At 40.5% G+C, this 24,432-nt stretch overlaps 1 protein-coding gene across 1 annotated transcript; it reads right to left on the bottom strand.

Moving 5' to 3' along the window:
* Nucleotides 1–1,607: 1,607 nt before the first annotated feature.
* LOC135499460 (uncharacterized) lies at nt 1,608–24,249 on the bottom strand. The gene is made up of 6 exons (XM_064790205.1): nt 24,083–24,249; nt 22,798–22,962; nt 20,756–20,858; nt 19,801–19,894; nt 13,959–14,092; nt 1,608–13,068 (listed from the first exon to the last, which is right to left on the bottom strand). Exons 1-6 carry the CDS (start codon nt 24,140–24,142, stop codon nt 10,520–10,522), a joined length of 3,105 nt encoding a protein of 1,034 aa, XP_064646275.1. The 5' UTR covers nt 24,143–24,249; the 3' UTR covers nt 1,608–10,519.
* Nucleotides 24,250–24,432: the final 183 nt, after the last annotated feature.

The following is a 24,432-nucleotide window of genomic DNA, read 5'->3' as shown; positions in this document are numbered from 1 at the left end:
CTCCTCTAAAAGCATCCAATGGACGCTAAATCGTCCATTGAGCACTGAACAGCTAGCACTGGCTTTTCTTGTTCATCACTTTAGGTGAGGGCTGCCCAATAAACGCTAAATCGTCCGTACGACTGATTGAGAAAAATGGTCTTCTCCTAAAGCATGGATGCTAAATCCTCCATTGAGGCCTGATCAGCTAGCATTGGCTGTTCTTGTTTATCATTTAGGGGGATGGCCGTCCAATGCACGCTAAATCGTCCGTACGATTGTTTGAGAAAAAAAGTCTTCTCCCAAAGCATGGATGCTAAACCTCCATTGAGGCCTGGTCAGCTAGCATTGGCTGTTCTTGTTTATCACTTCAGGCGAAGGCTGTCCAATGGATGCATTGGATTCATTGGATGCATTCGCTTTTCTTGTTCATCACTTTAGGCCAGGGCTGTCCAGTGGACGCTAAATCGTCCTTATGACTGATTGAGTAATAAACTTTCTTCTCCCAAAGCATCCAATGGATACTGAATCGTCCATTGAGCCCTGATCAGCTAGCTTGAGCACTGGGTTTTCTAATTTACCGCTTCAGGCGAGGATTGTCCAATAGACGCTAAGTCGTCCGTACGACTGATTGAGAAAAAAAGGTCTTCTCCTAAAGCATGGATGCTAAATCCTCCATTGAGGCCTGATCAGCTAGCATTGGCTGTTCTTATTTATCATTTAGGGGGATGGCCATTCAATAGACGCTAAATCGTCCGTATGACTGATTGTGAAATATACTGTCTTCACCCAAAGCATCCAATGCACGCTAAATCATCCGTACGACTGATTGACAAAAAAGGTCTTCTCCCAAAGCATGGATGCTAAATCCTCCATTGAGGCCTGATCAGCTAGCATTGGCTGTTCTTGTTTATCACTTCAGGCGAGGGCTGTCCAATGAATGCTAAATCGTCCGTACGACTGAATGAGAAAAAATACCAGCAGATAGCCAAATGCATCAAGTTTCTTTATTTGATGTGAAAACATAGGGTCATCTCGACTCCCCAAAGCAATTTCATCTGCTGAGACCCTCACCCAATTCAAATCCCTTCTTAAAACACACTTGTTCAATCTTCACTTCAAAAAATAGAGGAGGTAGCGCTTTGAGCAGGGTGAGTGACCTGGAAAGGCGCTTTACGAATTCGATATTTATTATTTATTTATATCTCGGCTATATTTTTTATATGTAGCCTAGAATATGAACGAGCATAATTTACACTCGCACAACCATGCCTAACTTCGCGTGGCAGATGGAAGGTATGTAACATATCGAGGCCAAACTGGGGTGTGAGACCTGCTTCAAATGGCACAGATGCTAGGCTCATAAATTCACCAAAGATACCTCAGTAAATAGTATTTGGAACAGGTTGGACCCTTTCATGAACATGGAAACGGTCCGCATCTTAAGAACTATATTTCTCTGGGGGGGGAGCAAAACGGACCCCGTCCCCACTGTGTTGCAACCTTAGAGGGGCTACTGGGGATGGCGAGGTTAGGAGACGGACGAAGTTCCTCTGATGCAATTTCCCCGCAAAGTCAGGGAAAACGTGCACTTTGTGCCAGGGCTCAAAGATCAAAGAACTGACATATTTTCTGTTATCAATACATATTCATTTTATTTGATTATTTTACACATAATCTTTGATATCATTAAAAATGATATAAGTAACATATGGACACATGATAGTATTGATACACATGATCTACATGACATACTATACCTTAACTGAGGCAGCATCTAACTAGTATCTTGATTCACCCATATCTGTCAACTGTGGGTGTGATGGTGAAAAGGTAGTCAGGCACACTTAAGTTGATTTTGAGAAAATCAAGAAAAACAAATCTGTGCACTGACTAGCTTTGTCATTTCTTTTTATTTCATTTCTGAAATACCTGTTCATCATCAACATAGCAGGCCCGAAGTACCTTTAAAACACCTACACCTGTAGTTCCAACCAAACACTTTATTAATTTAGTTCTTGGCAAAACCAGGTGCATGTCGCACAGAACCCCCGACCAGCGTAGATGACACCAGGAGATAACGGCAGAAATTGATGTGCTCATATTTCACAAAAGGCAGACAGTGAATAGAGAAATGAACAAACAGTCCGCCTCAACCTGCCGAGCTCAGAGCTACATGCGCCTGGTTTTGCTGTGACGGGTCACATATTGTGATTTGACATGACTTTTGACAACAAAACTTCACCTTGGATGCATGCTCAACATGCCAACAAAAAAATCAAACACTTTGGCAGCAAGAGAGTTATTCATGATCAGTTGTCAAGACCAGTGTGGGGATTCGGACGGTGTCAGCAAGGCACTGTCTCCACTATGGTTACCAAAGGACAAGCAGATGACAGCAAACAAGTTGAAAGCACAGGCAGATTCAACTGCGAATATTCCTGTTCGATGGCACTCGACGTTGATTTGCCAGTTGGTATTTCTAGATGATAGATTAAATACATCTGTTAATAGATTTATATTGATGAAGCTGTCCTGAATAAGTGGAGAAATCAGTGTTTTTGTAGCCCTACGCATAATTACGGGTACAAATTGCGCTTATATCTATCTGCCTAAGTTGCGAAAATTATAACCACTAGCATTATACCTGTGGCACAGACAGGTTCAAATGGGCTTTATCTTGAATTGCACCGGTCGAAAGATTGAATTGCAAAGAAAATCTAATGCAGCATCAAAAAGACAAATTAAACCAACCAATTGTCCACAGACTCGGACCCTGTGCTGCAGCTTGGATATAAATGTATATCAATTAGTCCGATAGAGGTGATGAGGCAATGTGAATATCAATATGCCTCATTCCTTAGTTAGCGATAAGCCCCTTTTTATACGGAGAAGAAGAACTCAGATATGCCTTCACATGTCATGTCGGCTGCTCAATGGCTCGAACCAAATACAATATCACCACTATAGTGCTCCTCCTAGCAAGGTCTCGGGCAATGCACTTAGTCGACAGGCAAGCTAGAGGTTCAGCACCGTGAGCAGCTCCTTGATAGGCCATGCCACGAGTGCTTCTTCAGCTACATCAAGTCATTGAAAGCTGTGGTAGAGCACATAGACAGACCATGGTCACCTTCATTTAAAAATCCCTTCATAATCAAAGGTTAGCTCTGTCTAACAAGGCTTTCTCTACTTATTTAGGACAGGCACTTCAGTATGAACCTATGAACAGATGTGTTCAAGTTTTCATCTAGAAATACCAACCAGCAAATCCACGACGAGTGCCATAGAACAGGAAATATTCGCAGTTGAACCAGCCTGTGCTTTCAAATTTATTATTGTCGTCTGCTAGCGCTTTGGTAACCAGAGTGGACAGTGCCTTGCTGACACCGTCCAAATCTCCACGATGAAGACTATAAGAAATTCAAGTGGATGGCACAGAAAACAGTGAAAACACAAATCAGCTTTTGAGGATTTCAAAATAGGGCCAACAAATTTCTCACAAGAAACAACATTGTATCGGAAACTCATTGAATACATCACACACATTTTTATCTACTTAAAATTCCAGCTATTGTCTTCTTCAGATGCAAACTCCAAAAAGCAGAGTTGGTAGCAAATGAGACTGACACTTACAGTTTCTACGATTGCAAAATCCGATGTTCTCGCATTTGGACATTGAAAAATGATGATCGACAGAAATCAGTTCTGTGCAGTGCACCGAGTTCTCAACAGTGAAGTGGATATATCTTGTTGATGGGTAACCATGGCAACAAAATTTTGTAATAACCATGGCTACCATCATAATACAGAATTATGAAAAATGACTGATCTTGGAAACAGTCAAATCTCGGAATAATGTCACAACCAGGATTCTACAAAAATAGTAGGAGATGTCTCTAACCATGGTTACCACACCAAAATATACTGAGGTTACCATGGCAATGTAAGGCAAAATAAAAGAATATCATAATACTAAATACCGGTAGGTTATGGATGGACTTACATTAACGATCTGCTGCCTCACCTTAAATTTGCTAGATAAATTGGAATTTGTCGAAATATTTTGCTTTAGCTTATTGATACAGAACTCTCATTAAAACACTTTTTGGCTAAAAAAATTAATGTAAGATTTCATGGAATATTCTTACAAATTCAAGGAGAGACATTCCCTAAAACCAAACATCTCTATCACCATGAAGTTGAGCACCATGCATATTACAAATAGTCTGTAGAATCAAAGGCCTCGGCCATGTTTGGCATTCAAAAATGTTCACTTGTTTATCATCACAACCCGGCTTTTTGTGCAAAATTTTTATATTTCGTCCATCGAAATGTCAAGCTGCTTGAATGAGGTACTGTACTATGAAGGTTCCATGTGCCTAGGGGAGGTCTATACCAGCTTCTGGCACCCTACGGTTGTTACAAAAATCAATGAGACCCACCAGATATCTTGTAGATACAAGCTGTTATTCCCAGACCCAGTATTGTTTGTTTTTGCATTCTCCTGTTTATTAACAACAGGTATCCTCACTGGAATTGTGACCTTGCATGAATAAACTTATATCAGATTTTGTTCCAGATTCTTTGAACAGTGGAATCAGTGAGGGTAAACAATCCTGGTTCGAGTTGAACAATGGGTCATAATTGGTGGCAAATAGAAACTGCACTGATATGCCCCATCACTTATTGCAAATGCTGACAACGGGAGAAGAGGCAATCAATGGCAGCAGTACAGTTTTAGTAAAAGTCCCTCTCTTGCCAACAGTGTGAAATCAGGTTTAGTGACAATAAACAAGCAATATTTTTGTTGAATGGCCTGAATATAAAGACAATGGATATTATAAATTACAATTAATTGCACAAAACCACACTAAATTTCATACCGATTACTTCACAAATAGAATATAATCAACGTCTTTTGATTAAAACTGTGCACCATTTTAATATTTTAGGAATATGTGGAAGCCAAGTAGAGTTGGGCTATATCTGTCGGGGCCAAGTTGAGTTGGTCTATAGTGTTATCTGTCAGAGTCAAGTAGAGATAGGCTATTAAAAGTGTTACCCGTCAGGGCCAAGAAGATTGAGGCTAGAGTGTTATATGAGAGTTGGGTTATCTGACGGGGTCTTGTAGAGTTGAGCTAAAGTGTTATCTGTCAGGGCCAAGAAGATTGAGGCTAGAGTGTTATATGAGAGTTGGGTTATCTGACGGGGTCTTGTAGAGTTGAGCTAAAGTGTTATCTGTCAGGGCCAAGAAGATTGAGGCTAGAGTGTTATATGAGAGTTGGGTTATCTGGTGGGGTCTTGTAGAGTTGGGCTAAAGTGTTATCTGTCAGGACCAAGAAGATTGGGGCTAGAGTGTTATATGAGAGTTGGGTTATCTGACGGGGTCTTGTAGAGTTGAGCTAAAGTGTTATCTGTCAGGACCAAGAAGATTGAGGCTAGAGTGTTATATGAGAGTTGGGTTATCTGACGGGGTCTTGTAGAGTTGAGCTAAAGTGTTATCTGTCAGGGCCAAGAAGATTGAGGCTAGAGTGTTATATGAGAGTTGGGTTATCTGGTGGGGTCTTGTAGAGTTGGGCTAAAGTGTTATCTGTCAGGACCAAGAAGATTGGGGCTAGAGTGTTATATGAGATTTGAGTTATCTTGTAGAGTTAGGCTAAAGTGTTATTTGTCAGGGCCAAAAAGATTGGGGTTAGAGTGTTATATGAGATTTGGGTTATCTTGTAGAGTTAGGTTAAAGTGTTTTCTGACAGGGCCAAGAAGATTGGGGCTAGAGTGTTATATGAGATTTGGGTTATCTTGTAGAGTTAGGTTAAAGTGTTATCTGACAGGGTCAAGAAGATTGGGGTTAGAGTGTTATATGAGAGTTGGGTTATCTGGCGGGGTCTTGTAGAGTTGGGCTACATTGTCAAGTGTTATCCTTTATTTAAACTGTAAAATAGTTTGTACATTGAGGTAAATGTCCAGTGGGGTAAAAGTCTGGGGGGTTAATGTTCAGGGGGTAAACGTCTGGGGGTAAAAGTCTGGGGCTATATGTCCAGGGGGTAATTGTCCTGCTTCCGGGTCAAACAGTTTCAGCCTCTAAAATGTGAACAACTTCAATAAATGTCTTACATTAATCAAGAATGAAACAATTTCTAATGGCTATCGCGTAATCTCCCACTATCTGTTGGACTGCAAAAACATTATCTTTCTGTACAATGAAATCGGAATTTATATAAACATCAACTATACATTTATAAATAACTTTTGACATCAATTCATTTTACCTTTTAATACTCACATACAAAACTGTACAATACAATACGTTCAATAACAATAAATGGATTTTTTATATCAAATGCCCATCTCGACCATAATAGAATTATGATTTAACTACGATTTACATATAATTTCTCAACAATATTAGTTCCCGATTGATTCCCTCAGTTGTATCAGACAAAGGAAACCTGCACTCTGATCAAACCCCCTTCATTGTTCCGCTGCAAGGGTTTCAACATTTTGCCTCCAGCAGTAACCACAACTGCGAACACTCCAAGTCAATGACATATGTCTAGCATAGCAACCTTAGATAGACGGTGATGGAGTACATTCTATTGTTTGATTAACAAATTACATCATCATCATTCACATGTTTTGCTGTTTTTCCTTTTTCGTCAAGTGTCTTAAAACGCTCACAGCGCCACACCGCGGATGCAAGCATGGGAGATCATCTCATACCTTGGCAAGTCAATATGAACTACCAAATTTTGAACGATCAAATGGAATACGTTGTATTATAATATACGCTAAATGCACTGATCCAGTAGACATGCTATGAAAAACATCATAATTTGTCAAAAAAAGTATGTGCAAACTTCTCCAAAATCATGGAAAGTGTTCTCAAGGAATGTTTTTGTTTTGAAATTAACTCTCCGCCAGTTAGAATCTCATTAAAGAGGATATGGAGTCAAACAACTTCCTGCACTTAAAAGACATTTAGGAAACTTAGAGTATTTTCTTGTGGAGTAATAATTCAGCGGTGGGTCAAAAAATACTTTTTTGCAACAAAACACAAAATTCTATTGATCATGTGGAATGCATCAAGACTTGCTGAAAAGAAGTATTGACCTGTAGAAATTTGGCCAAAAAAGCTGTTTGAAAATTTACTAGAAGATTTTGATTCTGTAGCAAAATTCTCTGTATAATATCTATCGGATGATTGTACGAATATGCTGAATAATATTTTTTGGAATGAAAAAAAGTGGAACCTTCCTTAGCAGACACCTTTCTCAAGGAGACCCTTCCTGTAAAGGTCCCTGCATTCAGTCAGGTCCAAAATTGGAGAGGTATATTGAATTTGACCTTTGAAATCAGGACACCTCTCAATTAAATATAAATAAATAAATATAGAATTTGTAAAGCACCTTTCCAGGTCACTCACCCTGCTCAAAGCGCTACCTCCTCTATTTTTTTAAGTGAAGATTGAATAAGTGTGTTTTAAGAAGGGATTTGAATTGGGTGAGGGTCTCAGCAGATGTAATTGCTTTGGGGAGTCGATTCCAGAGATAAGGGGCAGCCACAGAGAAACTGCGATCCCCGTATTTTGATTTTGAGTGAGGTACAAGGAGACACTCTGAACAGGATGACCAGGTAAGGCGCCCACCTTCGTTACGCTGCAAAAGTGAAGACAGATATGATGGCGCAAGTCCATCGAGGGCCTTGAAACATATCACCAGCACCTTGAAGACAGCTCGGCTCTTTACTGGGAGCCAATGGAGCTGCTTCAAGATGGGGGCGATGTGATCACGCTTCCTCGTACCACAGATAAGCCTAGCGGCTGAGTTCTGTACCCGCTGGAGCGGAGCAATGGTTTGGTCCGGTAAACCGTACAGAAGCCCATTGCTCATATCCAGCCTTGAGGTGACGTAAGCATGGACAAGGCGTTCAGCACTGGCTTGGTCAAGGAACCTGCAGATCCGACCTATCCGGTACAAGGAGAAGTACATGGATTTACACATGTTGCGAATATGATCTTTCATAGTCATGTTTCTGTCAAACCTGACATCAAGGACATCATTTGTCTGCCCTAGGGTATCCTCATTAGAGAGGTCCTACTGTAGGTACAAGAACTTGGATAAGTACAACTACATATTATATTTGGTTATGAAAGGTGACATATGCTACCTACATCCTCCTAAAATTGTTGGTACATGGACACACTGGCTAAAGAATTCAGCATGGACTGTACATATTTAAAGAACAAAAGAGGTATAAACGTGTAAATTTACATAAATGGACATATCTAACTTTGACCTTCACAGCTAAACAAGTTTAAATATACTATAAACACCATTATATCCATCCTGAAATCACGCTTATGCCTTGAAGAAACCCACAAGCTTCCAGTAGGATTGCCCGCTGTGTACTGATATCACAACACACCCTCCGTTTGATGATAAATGTGTACCATCCATGTCTCAAAATCGCTTTTCAGATCGGACCGAAATTTGGCTTCGGAGGTTATCTAACGTAGGGGGTCATGTGTACCATGTTTATAGTTCATAGCTTTTACGGTTAAGAATTGTGCCATGGTTACACTCAAATGGCCAACTTACATCATTTGATCTCTGTCACCTACTTGTAGGAGTACCTACATGTACCATAAATGCCACTGTTTGTAACAGGATACAAACGCCGGACGCTAGGGAAGACTCCCTACGGTGAGCCAAAATGTGAATATTTCAATCGCACATTTGCCCAGAATATGAAACAAACATATACATTCACAAACAAAACATACAAATCATATCATTGTCTATGATGATTTGACAGATATTCTACTTGAAAGGAGAATAAAAATAGCATTGCATGGCGAGCTTAACCCACGCAGCCCAAGGACATCGAGGTGACATGATAGTGGGCTTTGTGGACTATTCAGCATTCATGAGATATAGCTGAAAGGGTTTTTGTGAGAAAACAGGAACTATTTGGCTGATGAGCAAAATTGCCAAAAAAACTAATAACGGTCAATTTAAGCTATTTACCTCTGTGACATTGAAAAGTATGTCTGATTAAAAACTTACTTTGGCACTTTTGCCCGTTATTTTGTTTCTTGATTTGATTTTGCCACAAATATCGAATTTCATCCATTAAGATTCGTTCATAAATCGAAGAAATAATCAAGATGTGTTTCTTTTACATGAATAATATCCCTGTTTTTAACAGTTTTACTGAATTAAAAATCTTCAAAACTGGTTGGGATTCCTTCAGCATTTAAGGTCAAATGCATGGCTTTTATGCATTTGTGGATGGCCCTTGTTGCAGCCTATTATAAAAATTACAAAGATTGATGCGAGCAGCAGCCAACACATGCACAGCAACTATCTTTGTAAAACACCAACTGTCTTAGGATATCCAGACTGATATTTTAATACTGCAAGTATTGCAGAGACTTTGACATCAGAAGTCAATGCGCATTTATGGCCATTTTATTTTAAGATATGGTTTTTGAAAATCACAAAATTTTGGCTTTGAGGTTTCAGCAAAGATGGACAAGTAACTTCAGCATTGTTTAACTTCAGGCAGCAGTGACTATTCACTCAGCAGTAATAAAAAAAGACAAGGGCTGATATCAAACTACAGTTCATTTGTACATTTAATGGGCTCTGGAGTGCAAACTACTGGGCAGATTTCTTTCGAGTTTGGTTTTTATTGATCCGAGGTTTGCGACCAAATAAGATTTCCTCATTTCAGTTACCACAGTAACAAAAAAAATTCTTTGTATTTCTTTATGCTCATTGAGGTATTGCACTGGATTTGTGATTTTCCGCTCCATTCATTTTTTTCTCAGTCAATTTTGGTGAAATCTTCAGGTAATTATTTTTTGTGTACATTCATGGGTAAAATATGAATGGGAAGTACCCAGAAACAAAATATGGCCTATCAGCACAAGGTGACCCCCAAAATGGTCATTGGGCTATGCTTAAGAATTGTTTGATCTCTGCAGTGACAATGCTTACATAACCCTAAACATCCTGTTTGGTTGTAAAGCACAGGTCAATGAAGAGCAAACTTTAAATAAATTAACACTTTGCGCTCCAGAGCCCCATCGAATGGACATAAAATTTACAAATGGACTACAGTATGCATTTACTTCAGTTTTGTAAAGAAAGGCCTAGTGTATATGTACATATATATGTACATGTGCATTAAGTTTCCAGTAATAGCATTTGCTCATTTTCACCTTTATTCATATCAGCCAAGGTCATAAAATTAGGCATATAATAGTTATAAAGCCACAGTTTAAGGCAAACTGCTACGAAATTCCCTAGTTTTATAATGCGGTTTACAGTAGTCGTTGTATATGATGATCTAAATCACACTCAGCTCTGACATGTTAAATTACGGTTATCACGAAATTGACTGATTACTAACCTAAACCTAGTAAGACTTATTTTAAACATCCTTGCTTCTTACAAAGGTTATTGGGTGAAAACTTGACTGCTCTGGTCTGATACCATTGTTTAGAAGTTGAATGCTCCTTGGACCAATTAATCAATCACAACCAAGTGATCTCATCATCCTCATTAATCAACTCCCCTAGACGTATACACGTCCCGTCAAAGGAGTATTTCTGCGCTTTGCTTTCCTCAAAAATAACCGACGACTGTGGCACCTCATTTTGTTGAAAACTTGAAATGTTCACAATTTCTTGTTTCGACTCCGGCCCCTCTAAAACAGAGTCACTTGCAGTGCTTACCAGTGACCCAGGTTCATTGTCTTTGCTTGCAGACTTATGATCCCCAGTCTGGACCGCTAAGCTATGAACTTTTGGAATGTTCGTACTTTCTGATTCGTTGTCTTGTACTCTCTCACAACCAGTGTTGGCCTTGTCAACATTTCTTTGAGCTACAAGAACAGCGGGACTTCTTGCCCGAGATTCATTCAATTTTTCAGTTTCCAACGCAGATCGAACAGACCGGTCCTGTTTTCTTGACTTGTGCTTTTTGATTTTTATATCATCAGTAGAACTCTCAATAGAATTCTGCATCTGCTCACTAACCGGTTCATACCTGACCAATTTCACATCCTGGGATTCATCCTGAAATACAGGAATTTCCAAATCTGCTTTTGAAAATCCATCCCCTGTAGCTACCACATACATTCCCTGGTTCTTGCGTGACTTCTTCCCAAGATTGCTTTCAGATTTTGTGCGGACCTCATGCTCTTTTTCTAGCCCTCCCACAGCATGTGATGTCGCCTGCTTTTTGATTTTCGTTTCATCTAAAACCACCCCTGCACTATCATGTCGTAATTTCTGAGTGACAACTTTTTCAAGTTCTCCTTCTCCCCAGGGTGCATTGCGTGTCAACGCCGTCCCAAGCGGAGTTGGAGTGATACTCCGCGGACTCGAACGCATGGTTTTCTGGCCTTGCATTCCCGAATACACCGACCCAGATGATTTGAGTTCTGGTCCTATCACAGCTTCGCCCAGTTCAACTTTCTTTTCACTCACAATACCTAATGCTGAATGTTCTGAATGCAACTTTGAAAATCCTGCTTGCTGCACGACAGGAGAACTGGCAGAATGCGGCACAACCTTATCTTTCATTATTTGCGGCACATCACTACTAACGCTCTGAGAATGAACCAACGCACCACTTTTGGGTTTTTTCCTATGATGCCGTTTACGTCCAAGGCTTCCGTAACTGTACCCAATCTCAACAGCCTCACTCTGAGATCGGATAAATTTCAGTTCATGCCGTTTCGCGTGCGTCTCAGAATTCTTGTCCATAGGATATAAATCTCCAAGAGAAGAACTTTTACCAATTTGTAAGATATTCGCCGGCCTTGTGTTGTAGTGATAAACCAAGACACCAGGTCGTGATTTGGCGCCACTTTTCACTTTTGTAAAGTCACCTCTAACAGCGCCACCTATTAGATGTTCATTTCCACCTTCCTGACCTTCAGTTTTAGCGACAAGGGAGTCCACGGCGTTTGAATCTCGCAATTTTGCGTAGCTGCTGCTGCTTGAATCCTGTGCATCACCCTCAATCTCGTCTAAGGATATGTAGAACTGAGAAGAGCGCCTCCTTTGGGACTCTTGATATTCTATTTCACGAAAGACAGCGTCATCATCCCCACCTGGCAGCGCAATGAAAAACTGTGACTTGGGCCGAGAGACATCCTTTTCTTCATTTCTGAGTGCGAAAATCTCAGAACTTGGTCGGACCATGTCCTTTTCATTTGCAGAGTGACTGCGTTGCGGTTTCTTTGACTCTAGTTCAGGCTCGCACAAGCCAAGGAAACGTGCTGCCTTCTTACCGATAGTCAAATCAGTCTCACAACCACCTGCCTTAATTTCTGGTGCAGGTTTAGGAGAGCTGCTCTGCCCCTGTCCTTCACCCTGTTCCAGCACTGGTGACGGATCGTGTGAACCCGAGCTGCTACGTTTGCGGACTTTCTGCGATTCTGGCGTCATGTCGCAGAGGCCGAGCACTGCTGCTGCCTTCTTGTTAACAACAACATGCAAGCCGCTATCATCAATGCTATCGACGTGACTAACGGTCTCACCTGCGGCTTGCTTTGACTCATTACCAGTAACTTTATGGTTCTCCATTTTCACTTTAGCAACGATATTGACATCAGCCTTAGGAACGATCTTAATATTACCCTTAGCAATGTCTTTCATTAAACCTTTCTGACTTTCAGACTTCTCTTTTGAATCATCTCCAGATTCATCATCCGATGACGAAATAGGTTGAAAACCACGCTCCTTCCGTACAAGACATGGCGAAATCTTTTGAAAATCTTGGCTCGTTTTATAATCCCTTTCCAACGGTGCCTGCCGTCTAAGAAACCTGCGCCCGAAACTTGGCGAAGCACGAAACCGCTCTGGGCGTGGACTGACTGCGCCGACATCTGTCAATGCACAGGAGTCGGGCGCGAACATCTGTACGAACTGATTACCCAGCATGCTTGCCCGACGTGCCGGGGACTCAATGAGCGCTTCAGGCGGGGTCACCTCAATGCTGATGTTACTCCTGTGAGTCTCATCTTCATCTTCATCCGTCTCATACTCAGAGCTCGAGGACTCCAAGTGAATGCCTGAAAAAAACCCAAAGAATGTTTACATGATCGAGAGAATGTCTATTTAGCGCATCTGCAGCAGACTAATATTAGCTATAAGATATCCTGCAGCCCACAGCCAACTTGGTCCAAGTTGCTCAATCTGCATTAGTAGGGAAAGTTGGCGCCCTAATGCAACTGTTGTAAATGAAATTTACTGAAGGAGATAACGCTCAGCTGAGCTAGTACTGCCCTATGTAGCCTTATAGCAACAGGCCCCATGGATGGCGCTGGTCCGCCACTGCCAGTGGGGCTAATTTGAAATGATTTCATTTTTCTTATCCACAACAGGATTCTGTTGTGGCACGATCTTCGCCTCCGAATAAACTGATCAGTTTCAAATGTTCTATACAGCGCGAAGAAATTGCTAACAGTTACTGTTAGTTCCTCATATGAGCTGTCTCTTTCATTCATGAATTACACAAATTTTATTATTATTATGCACTACCAGATTTGATTCAATATAAAATTTCATGGTCAAATTCGACGACCATACTCTGTAATATATGTTGTCCCTACTTTTGGCCAATCCGAAGGCAGACTCACAAATTGAATGCATGAGTCTCCACCTGACAGACTATGCCATTTGTCTCTAACACCAATTGATCAACTGGGATCCCGAACAATATCTGGTCTACTATTCTTATCACATCATAAGCTGCTAAGTGTAAGACAGTGAAATTGTGCAGAAAACAACAAGAACTGTCAAACCCTATTCACATTACCATTCATATGAAAGCTCTTGCCAAGTCCTTTGTGATGGTTCTAAAAGTATCATAACTATTGACACTATTCAACTATACCACTTTCTGAAATTGTCCCTAATTTAGTCATGCATTATAAAGGTTAATGTCCTATAGACTACCAACCCTCTATGATCTTTCTCTCTTGTTCTTCCAAAGCCAAGAACTCTTTCTCTTTATTTTCAAGAACTTTCTGGAGTTTTATTATCCGCTGGTGCATTTCGACTTTTCTCACACAATCTTCAAAGAAAACAACCATCCTGGAAAAGACAAGAGTTTTGTAAAAAAACTTGAAGATGAATTCAAAACTGAGGGGCGGCATGGATGAAGGAATCATTGGTGCAGTACAAGGTTAAGATGGAGGAATCATTGGTTTGATACCAGGTTCAGATTAAGGAATAATTGTTGCGATACCAGGTTAAGATAGAGAAATCATCGGTGCTATATACCAGGTTAAGATGGAGGAAGCATAGACCACACCGATAAAGGAATCATTGGTTTGATACCAGGTTAAGATGGAAGAATCATAGACCACACCGATAAAGGAATCATTGGTGTGATACCAGGTTAAGATGGAGGAGTCATCGGTGCTATATACCAGGTTAAGATGGAGGAATCATATACCACACCGATAAAGGAATCATTGGTTTGATACCAGGTTAAAATGGAGGAATCATTGGTGCTATACCAGGTTAAGATGGAGGAATCATGGACCACACCGATAAAGGAATAATTGTTGCGATACCAGGTTAAGATAGAGAAATCATCGATGCTATATACCAGGTTAAGATGGAAGAATCATTGGTTTGATACCAGGTTAAGATGGAGGAGTCATCGGTTCTATATACCAGGTTAAGATGGAGGAATCATAGACCACACCGATAAAGGAATCATTGGTGTGATACCAGGTTAAGATGGACGAGTCATCGGTGCTATATACCAGGTTAAGATGGAGGAATCATAGACCACACCGATAAAGGAATCATTGGTGCTATACCAGGTTAAGATGGAGGAATCATCTGTGCTATATACCAGGTTAAGATGGAGGAATCATAAACCACACCGATAAAGGAACCATTGGTGCTATACCAGGTTAAGATGGAGGAATCATAGACCACACCGATAAAGGAATCATTGGTTTGATACCAGGTTAAAATGGAGGAATCATTGGTGCTATACCAGGTTAAGATGGAGGAATCATAGACCACACCGATAAAGGAATCATTGGTTTGATACCAGGCTAAAATGGAGGAATCATTGGTTTGATACCAGGTTAAGATGGAAGAATCATAGACCACACCGATAAAGGAATCATTGGTGTGATACCAGGTTAAGATGGAGGAGTCATCGGTGCTATATACCAGGTTAAGATGGAAGAATCATAGACCACACCGATAAAGGAATCATTGGAGTGATACCAGGTTAAGATGGAGATATCATCTGTGCTATATACCAGGTTAAGATGGAGGAATCATTGGTTTGATACCAGGTTAAGATGGAAGAATCATAGACCACACCGATAAAGGAATCAATGGTGTGATACCAGGTTAAAATGGAGGAATCATTGGTGCTATACCAGGTTAAGATGGAGGAATCATTGGTTTGATACCAGGTTAAGATGGAAGAATCATAGACCACACCGATAAAGGAATCATTGGTGTGATACCAGGTTAAGATGGAGGAATCATAGACCACACCAATAAAGGAATCATTGGTGTGATAACAGGTTAAGATAGAGAAATCATCTGTGCTATATACCAGGTTAAGATGGAGGAATCATAGACCACACCGATAAAGGAATCACTGGTTTGATACCAGGTTAAGATGGAAGAATCATAGACCACACCGATAAAGGAATCATTGGTTTGATACCAGGCTAAGATAGAGAAATCATCGGTGCTATATACCAGGTTAAGATGGAAGAATCATAGACCACACCGATAAAGGAATCATTGGTGTGATACCAGGTTAAGATGGAGGAATCATAGACCACACCGATAAAGGAATCATTGGTGTGATACCAGGTTAAGATAGAGAAATCATCGGTGCTATATACCAGGTTAAGATGGAGGAATCATTGGTTTGATACCAGGTTAAGATGGAAGAATCATAGACCACACCGATAAAGGAATCATTGGTGTGATACCAGGTTAAGATGGAGGAATCATAGACCACACCGATAAAGGAATCATTGGTGTGATACCAGGTTAAGATAGAGAAATCATCGGTGCTATATACCAGGTTCAGATGGAGGAATCATTGGTTTGATACCAGGTTAAGATGGAGGAATCATAGACCACATCGATAAAGGAATCATTGGTTTGATACCAGGTTAAAATGGAGGAATCATTGGTGCTATACCAGGTTAAGATGGAGGAATCATAGACCACACCGATAAAGGAATCATTGGTTTGATACCAGGTTAAAATGGAGGAATCATTGGTGCTATACCAGGTTAAGATGGAATTATCATAGACCACACCGATAAAGGAATCATTGGTGTGATACCAGGTTAAGATGGAGGAATCATAGACCACACCGATAAAGGAATCATTGGTGTGATACCAGGTTAAGATAGAGAAATCATCTGTGCTATATACCAGGTTAAGATGGAGGAATCATAGACCACACCGATAAAGGAATCATTGGTGTGATACCAGGTTAAGATGGAGGAATCATAGACCACACCGATAAAGGAATCATTGGTGTGATACCAGGTTAAGATAGAGAAATCATCTGTGCTATATACCAGGTTAAGATGGAGGAATCATAGACCACACCGATAAAGGAATCACTGGTTTGATACCAGGTTAAGATGGAAGAATCATAGACCACACCGATAAAGGAATCATTGGTGCTATATACCAGGTTAAGATGGAAGAATCATAGACCACACCGATAAAGGAATCATTGGTGCTATACCAGGTTAAGATGGAGAGATCATCTGTGCTATATACCAGGTTAAGATGGAGGAATCATAGACCACACCGATAAAGGAATCATTGGTGCTATACCAGGTTAAGATGGAGGAATCATAGACCACACCGGTAAAGGAATCATTGGTTTGATACCAGGTTAAGATGGAGGAATCATAGACCACACCGATAAAGGAATCATTGGTTTGATACCAGGTTAAGATGGAGGAATCATAGACCACACCGATAAAGGAATCATTGGTTTGATACCAGGTTAAAATGGAGGAATCATTGGTGCTATACCAGGTTAAGATGGAGGAGTCATAGAGCACACCGATAAAGGAATCATTGGTGTGATACCAGGTTAAGATAGAGAAATCATCTGTGCTATATACCAGGTTAAGATGGAGGAATCATAGACCACACCGATAAAGGAATCATTGGTGCTATACCAGGTTAAGATGGAGGAATCATAGACCACACCAATAAAAAGGAATCATTGGTGCTATATACCAGGTTAAGATGGAGGAATCATAGACCACACCGATAAAGGAATCATTGGTGCTATACCAGGTTAAGATGGAGGAATCATAGACCACACCAATAAAAAGGAATCATTGGTGCTATATACCAGGTTAAGATGGAGGAATCATAGACCACACCGATAAAGGAATCATTGGTTTGATGCCAGGTTAAAATCGAGGAATAATTGGTTTGATACCAGGTTAAGATGGAAGAATCATAGACCACACCGATAAAGGAATCATTGGTGTGATACCAGGTTAAAATGGAGGAATCATTGGTGCTATACCAGGTTAAGATGGAAGAATCATAGACCACACCGATAAAGGAATCATTGGTGTGATACCAGGTTAAAATGGAGGAATCATTGGTGCTATACCAGGTTAAGATGGAGGAATCATAGACCACACCGATAAAGGAATCATTGGTGTGATACCAGGTTAAAATGGAGGAATCATTGGTGCTATACCAGGTTAAGATGGAGGAATCATAGACAACACCAATAAAGATATCACTGGTTTGATACCAGGTTAAGATAAAGGAATCATTGGTGTGATACCGTAGTGAGATAGGAGAATCATTGGTGCAATAACAGGTTAAAATGGAGGAATCATTGGTTCAATATCAGGCTAAGATGGATGAAACATACACCACAAATCCCCAGAAATTTTCAGATGACAAGGCCAGGGGCCATTGTGCTCACTGTATAGATATTTGGTGGTTAGGAATTCATGCTGGTTAAGAAACATGCTACATGTATAGATCAAATCAAAATCGGGACGACATTTATTCTTGCTTGGAGAACCTACTATAAAAATATTATTGAAAACAAGTCACTAAGAAACTAGATATTGCACTTATTAGTACCTTTTCAATTTTGGTCCCCTGGTGGCCACGTTGAGAATTATATAAGGACTGAAACTTGGTGTCAGAGGTTATCTGACCTAGAGGGTCATACGTCCCAAGTTTCAAGTTGTTAGCTTTAGCGGTTAAGAAACGTGCCATGGTTGCTCTCAAATGGCCAATTTACACCATTTGACCTCTGTGACCTAGAAAAGCAGGTAAAATCAAAAACTCATACAATGCGTGACATATCCTTGCTTGGAGTACCAACCACAAACAAATTATCGAAAACAAGTCACTAATAAGCAAGATATTGCACTTTTTACCTTTTCAGTTTTGGCCCCCTGCTGGCCAAGTCAAGAATCAGATCAAACCAAATTTTGGCATCAGAGGTTATCTGACATAGGGTATCATGTGTACCAACTTTCAAGTTCATAACTTGGTTAAGAAATGTGCCATAATTACACTCAAACCTTGAAAAGTAGGTCAAATCAAAAAATTGTATGATATTTCATGTATCCTTGCAAGGAGAACCTACCATAAAAATTTTCAAGTCTCTTATTTAAGAGAGATATCACACTTTTTAGGATTCCACATTTTGCCCCCTGGTGGCGAAGTCAAGAATAAGATCGAAGTGAAATTCAGTGTCAGAGGTCACCTGACCTCGGGCGGGGGGGGGGGGGGTCCTGTGTAAAAGGTTTCAAGTTCATAGTTCTATCGGTTAAGAAATGTGCCACAGTTACACTCAAACAGACAATTTACGCAATTTGGCTTCTGTGACCTTGAAAATTAGGCCAAATCAAAAACCCGTATGAAATGTGATGTATCCTACCATAAAAAGTTTATTGAAAACGAGTCACTCATAAGAGAGATATCACACATTTTAGGTTTCCACGTCTGGCCCCCTGGTGGCCAAGTCAAGAATCAGATCGGACCAAAAATCATTGTCAGAGGTCACCTGATCTGGGGGGGGGGGGGGTCCTGTGTACAAAGTTTCAAGTTCATAGCCCCAGCAGTTAAGAACGTACCACTGTTTTTGAAACAGGATACGGCGGACGAGGATGGACACTGCGGTGTTGTATAGACTCCCCCACAGGGAGCCAAAAACCCTTGTGACATGAAGACATCAAGTTGGACATAAAATGACCTGACGAAATGGCAACTATACAACAAAATCGTCGACGTGAGAAATAATGCCATGACATCACTAAGAGCAACAATGAAAATGACGCAAAAGGGGAATGGTCTTTCAACAATTAGAGTCTGCACGAAACAAGAAAAGCCAGCACGGAAAGATAAAAATAATCTTGTGCAGTTTGTATATTTTTACTGCATGGCCGGACAGCATTCTCAGCCAGGCGATATTTGATTCGGGGATCTTTCCATAACTTTCTCAAAATACACTCTGCAGTGTTATCAAGTGCAGTGGGGACTGAGCTACATGTATCTTATAAAAGGTGCACTTTCTTTGATTTTGGTTCAGTTTGAGCGAACTTTTCGCTGCAATTTTTTGGTTTTCCGATGTCCAGTCTGCCAGATCAGGGCACATGATACCAGAACACAATGATCTTGGGCACTTCCTATAAATGAGATGTTAAATAGAGATTCCTTGAATGTGTTTTAGAAAATTTCAATTTTAATGGATCAACCATTCAATTTTAGATTATCATGATAGAAAAATCCATTACCTTATTTTGTCATTGCACTTCATGATGTGATCAACCAGAGAAGGATGGTTTACATTTTCCATGCTCTCCCCATTGATTGACAGAATCACATCACCTATAACAAAGAGAGACTTGTAAGTTTTATAAACATCTAGTCAACAGATTTAGAAATCATTGTGCACACGGCCTGGTCATCACCAATTTCTCATGAATCTCTCAATGGATCTCGTTCCAAGGAAGACTCTTGTGAATTGATGTGTACCACCATAAAGGCTTATATCATCTTTGAATTAACAATGGCTTGAAAATGCAACTGCAGGATTTCAAACTTTTAACCAAATTTCAAGATAAAGTCTCAGCCTATCTTGACTTGATCGACTATCAAGGTCTTCAACCAAGAGTCAGTTTATAGTTGCGAATGAGGCATAGTTCAAAGTGAACATTCTGCTTAGCTTATCATCCCCCACTACCTCTGTATTGAGGCACACAGTGACAGGATTCTCCACTGTGCTTTTTGTTAAGGTGCAGCACCCAGAAAAACTCCTTTTATTTCCACTTAAGCATTGTTTAGTTACAGTACCGAAACAACACAGCACCTGGACAGATTCATGGAGTGTGTTTGGTTTTACAGAGGCCAGGGTTTCCGCCAGGATTAAATTTGAGGGGGGAGCAAAAAAAAAGATTTGTTTTCTAAAAAAAATTTTTTTTTCTTAAAAAGGGTATATGACCCCTCCTGAGACGTTTTTTGGCCCTAAAACTGCTACAATTAGCTCCCAAATGCTCTTATTTTACATATCAAATCACATGAAAATTACTCATTTTACAGTAAAACAAACTTTAGTGCTCAAAATTCCCCCCCTAAAATATTTCAAGGGGGAATCCCCCAATCCCTCCCTCTGGCGGACACCCTGGAGGTTCACCACTGGGTAAGGCAAAATAATCGAATACAGGATTATTTTTTCAAGCAAATACTGACCTGCTCTCATGCCTGCTTTATGTGCAGGTCCATCGAATGCTACGTAATCCACGTATGTCAACATCTCGACCTCCTTGGTGGCTTTATGGTGGATACCATACGTCTGCAAGACAGCAGCAATAACATGAGGAAAGGCATAAAATGAAAAGGCCAGGGGGCATTGTGCTAACCGTATGGATATTTTGTGGTTAAGATTTCATGCTGGTTAGGAAACGTGCTATATAGCCAAATGGAAATTTCATGCCATACCTCTGTGAAAATGAAAAGTAGGTCAAATGAAAAACTGCAAGATTTGTGATGTATCCTTGCTTAGGAGTACCTATCATATAAATATCATCGAAAACAAGTCAATAATGAGCAAGATATTGCACTTTTTACCTTTTTCAGTCTTGGACCTCCTGTCGCCAAGTCGAGAATCAGATTGGTTGAAATTCAGCGTCAGAGGTAATCTGACCGAGGGAGTCATGTGTACCAAATATCACGTTTATAATTTAAGTGGGTTAAGAAACGTGCCATTGTTACACTCAAATGGCCAATTTACACCACTTGACTTCTGTAACCTTGAAAAATAGGTCAAATCAAAAACCTGCAAAGTATGTGATGTGTCCTTGTTAGGAGAACATAGATCATGAAAATATTATCGAAAAACAAGACACATATAAGTGAGATATTGCACTTTTAACCTTTTCAGTCTTGGCCCTCCTCGTCGCCAAGTTGAGAATCAGATGGGACCGCAACTCGGCATCAGACTCAGAGGTTATCTCACCGAGAGGGTCATGTGTACCAAAATTTCAAGATCATAGCTTTAGATGTTAAGAAACGTGCCAAAGTGTTACTCTCAAACAGCTAATTTACGATAAATGACCTCTGTGACCTTGAAAAGTAGGTCAAATCAAAAACCCGTACATGTGATGCATCACTGCTGGGAGAACCTACGACGATAGAAATTTTATCAAAAACAAGTCACTTATTAAAGAGATAATCACACTTTTTAGATTTTCACTTTTTGCCCCCTGGTGGCTAAATCAAGAATCAGAGCGGACTGAAATTCAGTGTCGGAGGTCACCTGACCTGGGGGTCTGTGTACAAAGTTTTAAGTTCATAGCTGCACTGTTTTAGAGTTCAGCTGTGTTGGGGGGGGGGGGGGGGGGCAAGGGGTAGACCAGTCCCCTTTTTGAATAATTCATGACAGATATATACCTTGAAAGAAAAGGCCTAGATTAGCCAGGATTATGCAAATATGACATTAATTTGGGTAACATTCTCTGCCAGTGTCTTAGTGACCCTTCTACATGCCAAGTGGCTTGCCCGAGGACCCACACCTCTACCTTCGTGACCCATCTGCCAAGTGTCTTGCCCTAGGACCCACACCTCATACTGCGTGACCCTTTTGCATGCCCAGTGCCTTACCTAATGACTCACTCCCAAACTACCAACATTAGCATCTGTTCTCTGCTCCCAATTCCCACTCTGATATCATAATGTTGATAGTACACAGGCGGTGGAGAGCGACGACTGTCAGGCCAGACTTTCCCAGTCCAATCCATAGTTTTGTAATCCATAGTTTTCCAATACCGAATACAGACCTTCTGTTGAAAGGAACGCATTTGCGCGGCCAAATTGTCATTTTGGCCGCGCATGGAACTGCGCGCCTAGCTCTTCAAAAAGTTTTTTAATTCGTGCACCTGGATATCCCGACTGCAGCGCCGCCGACAGGCATATTATTGTAACTACATCACAGTGCACGCCATTGGTCAATGACGGGGGTCACTCGGAAGGCCAACCAATGGAATCGCTCCTAGCATGGGAATCCGTGACTCTCATTCATGGCCAACGGACACAAGTCGCAAACATTGCCATTGGCAAGGCCATGATTCTTAGAACTAGGCCTACAGTGTTGCGATAATTGCTCGCCTAGGCTATGAAAATAAAAGTTAGGTGAGTAAATATTTGCTCACCTAGGTATTTTTCAACAGAAGGTCTGCGAATATATCACAAAGCACAAAGTTACAAAACCTGAGAATATCTCCAATAACTCATACCTGTAATGTGAAGCCCCATGTGTTGTTTTCCTTGACAAGGACGATGGCCCGCCGTTTCAGATTATCTGCCGCTTTTGTATACACAATCTTGTAATCGTCAATCTTGCACAGGTCATTTCCGATATGTTGTACTCTCTCCTCATTGGGGGTTGTTGCTGTGCTCTTCTGAAAATAGAAATAGGAATTTTCATTAGATAAAAAATGAAATGGTCAGGGCCATTGTGCTCACCGGGGAATGATTTAGTGGTAGATGAAATGAGACATGGAGGTCAAATTGACTTTTATGACCAAATGTGGCACTATTGATGATGATTTTAGAGTTTGATTGATCTCTGTGAACTTGAAAACCAAGTCTGAGGCCAGAATTGACCCAAATTGGCCACTTGATCACACTACTATTACTGCACAGGAGAATGGTTCCAATGATGAACTACTTTTGAAAACTGGAGGGAAAGAATGGTGAACAAGCTGCTTGGCTGCAAGGCCCAAAAAAGGGGGTGCAGCGGTGTCCCCCCGAATTATAACATTTGCTTTCACTTGCAACCGGAACAAATTACCAAAACAAAAAACATGCAGAAAGAATTATGGAGAGTCCCAACAAGGGGGGTTTCCCCTCAACTGCACACAAGGGTTATCAAAGTGGGGATCGGGGAGCTGCCTCGACATAAAGCCTGAAGGGGGCTCACTAAGTCTAGCCTGGGACTTTATTAAATCTCAATAGTTCACGCTCGGCCCTAAACTCAATATTTCATGTTTACCAAAGTGAATCGCACCACTGATTTTCCACCACTTAATTATAGATATCGACCTTTGGTACCAAATTATTGGCCACTTCATGACTTGGACTAATGGCAATATCGTCCAGATTGTGAATCTGCATAACAATTAAGCTGCACCACATCAATGAAAAGAAATGAAGGTATTCAATTGAATATTTAATTTACCGGGTGGTTATCCTTCGTGTCTGGTTTGGAATAGATCTCAAAAAATTTTACACGGACACAGCAAAAACAAGACAAACTATCCAATGGAAGCCAGCCCATCCTGAGACCCGAGTACAGACACTAGTCTAGTTACACATCATGTCATAACAGTAACACTAACAACATTGAAGAAATTACAAATCAGCTTACGGATACAGCTGAAATGTGAATCACTATGAATCATTGTTGTCAATTTCACAATATTGAACATATAGTGACACTACCCGCTGCAATACATGATCGAGTCATTCCAAATAACATCAAGACAGGAGGTGGTCAATAATCAAAATTGGTCCACATACCTTTATTTTGTTCAAACTTGAGCTGCTACCCTTTGTTTGGGTGCCATTGTCAAGATCCATGGTTATTTGTGAGTTGTTGATGGGGCTTCAGGTCACCATGTTTAGGTAATTAGGCGGATAAATTGACCAGAAATTAACAATATTTTATCGAAATGACATCAGGAAGTAGGAGGAACTATTGATTTTTGTTCGCTTGTAGCACTAAGAGTAAGAGTTGTCGCCGTTCTAAACACGTATTCTCTCTTCTAGTATAAATAATATTGTAGAAAAAATGTTAAAAACTATACTGAAATTAGCATCATTTTTGTATGATCTTTAGTCTGAAAATTAATTTAAATTTCTTCACTGTG

The sequence above is a fragment of the Lineus longissimus genome, chromosome 15 (genome assembly GCF_910592395.1).
Source record: "Lineus longissimus chromosome 15, tnLinLong1.2, whole genome shotgun sequence".
NCBI lineage: Eukaryota > Metazoa > Nemertea > Pilidiophora > Heteronemertea > Lineidae > Lineus > Lineus longissimus.
This window is presented reverse-complemented; position numbering and strand designations above follow the sequence as displayed.